This window comes from Cephus cinctus, unplaced genomic scaffold (genome assembly GCF_000341935.2).
Source record: "Cephus cinctus unplaced genomic scaffold, Ccin1 Ccin1_scaffold0155, whole genome shotgun sequence".
NCBI classification, from domain to species: domain Eukaryota; kingdom Metazoa; phylum Arthropoda; class Insecta; order Hymenoptera; family Cephidae; genus Cephus; species Cephus cinctus.
The window spans coordinates 1-1,286 of NW_014332883.1; the positions used below are offsets into that span (position 1 = coordinate 1).

Here is a 1,286-nt window from a genome sequence, read left to right on the forward strand (position 1 = left end):
TTAAGGGACTACATAACAAATCGACAATTTCGGACGATGCGATATCTTTTGGTAATTTAGGAGGCGACCGTGTCCGTTTCGGTGTCCTCCTTACATGTTTCCCGAACATCTAGGGCATGTATGGTATGTAACTCCATCTTTACCGCAACGATAACAGAATCTTTTCCGCGGTTCCTTGCACGCATTATATCTGTGCCCTGTCTTACCGCAATTCCAACAGGCTAATTTAAAGTTGGATTCCCCTGCGTTATCCCGATTCGCGTCGGCCTCGACCGTAGCCATAGCTTGCTCGGAAGCTGCGGACCTTCGCACGTTCTTTCCGCTCCTCCTTTTATTGTCGCGCGGTGTCGACGTGGCTTTTGCTCGGAAGCTGCGGACCTTCGCACGTTCTTTCCGCTCCTCCTTCTATTGTCGCGCGGTGTCGTCGTGGCTTTCCTTTTAACGCGATCGGTACTCGAGACGTTGTTCCGGGGTGTGTCTGCATTCGTTTGCTTAGTTGCGTTTCGTGACGCGTTCGATTCTTCATCTGAGACTAGATTGATTCTCGAGCTCGTGAGATCCAAGGCCGCTGTGTTGCCTCTCCTACGTGAACTAGTATCCCGATACGCTAGTGCCGGCAAAAGCGACTGATCCGGCGACGGCGGTGCGCGATACTGTCGGGACAATGAGAACGTGCGTTCGACGCATTTAGCGACACTCGTAAGGGTCCTCATGTTTTCCGTGTCGCGTGGTGAGATCGCGAGTTGATATCGGGGTAGGAGATTTCGGTGGGCATAAGATACTTGCTCCTGGTCCGACCATGGGGGATCTAGCCTCCGGAACATGGCGCGAATACACGTAAGGTAGTCGGCAACGGGTTCATTTTTCCCTTGAGTTCGCTTCACGATCTCTTCTCGTAATGCGACCTGAAAGTCTGCGTCGCTAAACCGAGCGCGAGCTTCCGTTACAAAATCTGACCAGTCTTGAAAATACTCTCGCTCATCGCGGAACCATAATAGTGCGACCCCGGATAGGAAGAGTGGCATACAACGTAAATCTGGGAATAATGGGACGGGAATAATCCCTCTTCCTTCCTCTACGCGAGCGATGAATTCTTCTACATCCTCTCCGCGAGTTCCCGAGAATTTCAAGTCCCACTTACGCATGGTATTATACGCGGTAGTCGCGGCCGTAGAATCCGTAAATGAAGGGCGTCCCTCCGAGGGACCCTGTTCCGATCTTGTTTCTGGCGACCGTAACTGCGTTTGTTCTTCCCGATACGCGGGATGTATCGTGACGCGTCGCGG

The 1,286-nt window shown here is 52.3% G+C and overlaps 1 protein-coding gene across 1 annotated transcript; it reads right to left on the minus strand.

Annotated features, from left to right (window-relative positions):
- Positions 1 to 57: 57 nt before the first annotated feature.
- LOC112493777 lies at positions 58 to 713 on the minus strand. The gene is made up of 2 exons (XM_025080879.1): positions 379 to 713; positions 58 to 304 (listed from the first exon to the last, which is right to left on the minus strand). The coding sequence occupies exons 1-2, from the start codon at positions 711 to 713 to the stop codon at positions 91 to 93; spliced, it is 549 nt and encodes a 182-aa protein (XP_024936647.1). The 3' UTR covers positions 58 to 90.
- Between the last annotated feature and the right edge of the window lie 573 nt (positions 714 to 1,286).

What these genes read in the sequence shown, in the direction of transcription:
- LOC112493777 (XM_025080879.1), bottom strand. Translation starts at nt 713, where the DNA reads ATGAGGACCCTTACGAGTGTCGCTAAATGCGTCGAACGCACGTTCTCA. An exon ending in AGCGGAAAGAACGTGCGAAG is followed by an intron (nt 305 to 378) that starts GTCCGCAGCTTC and finishes GAACGTGCGAAG; the next exon opens with GTCCGCAGCTTCCGAGCAAG.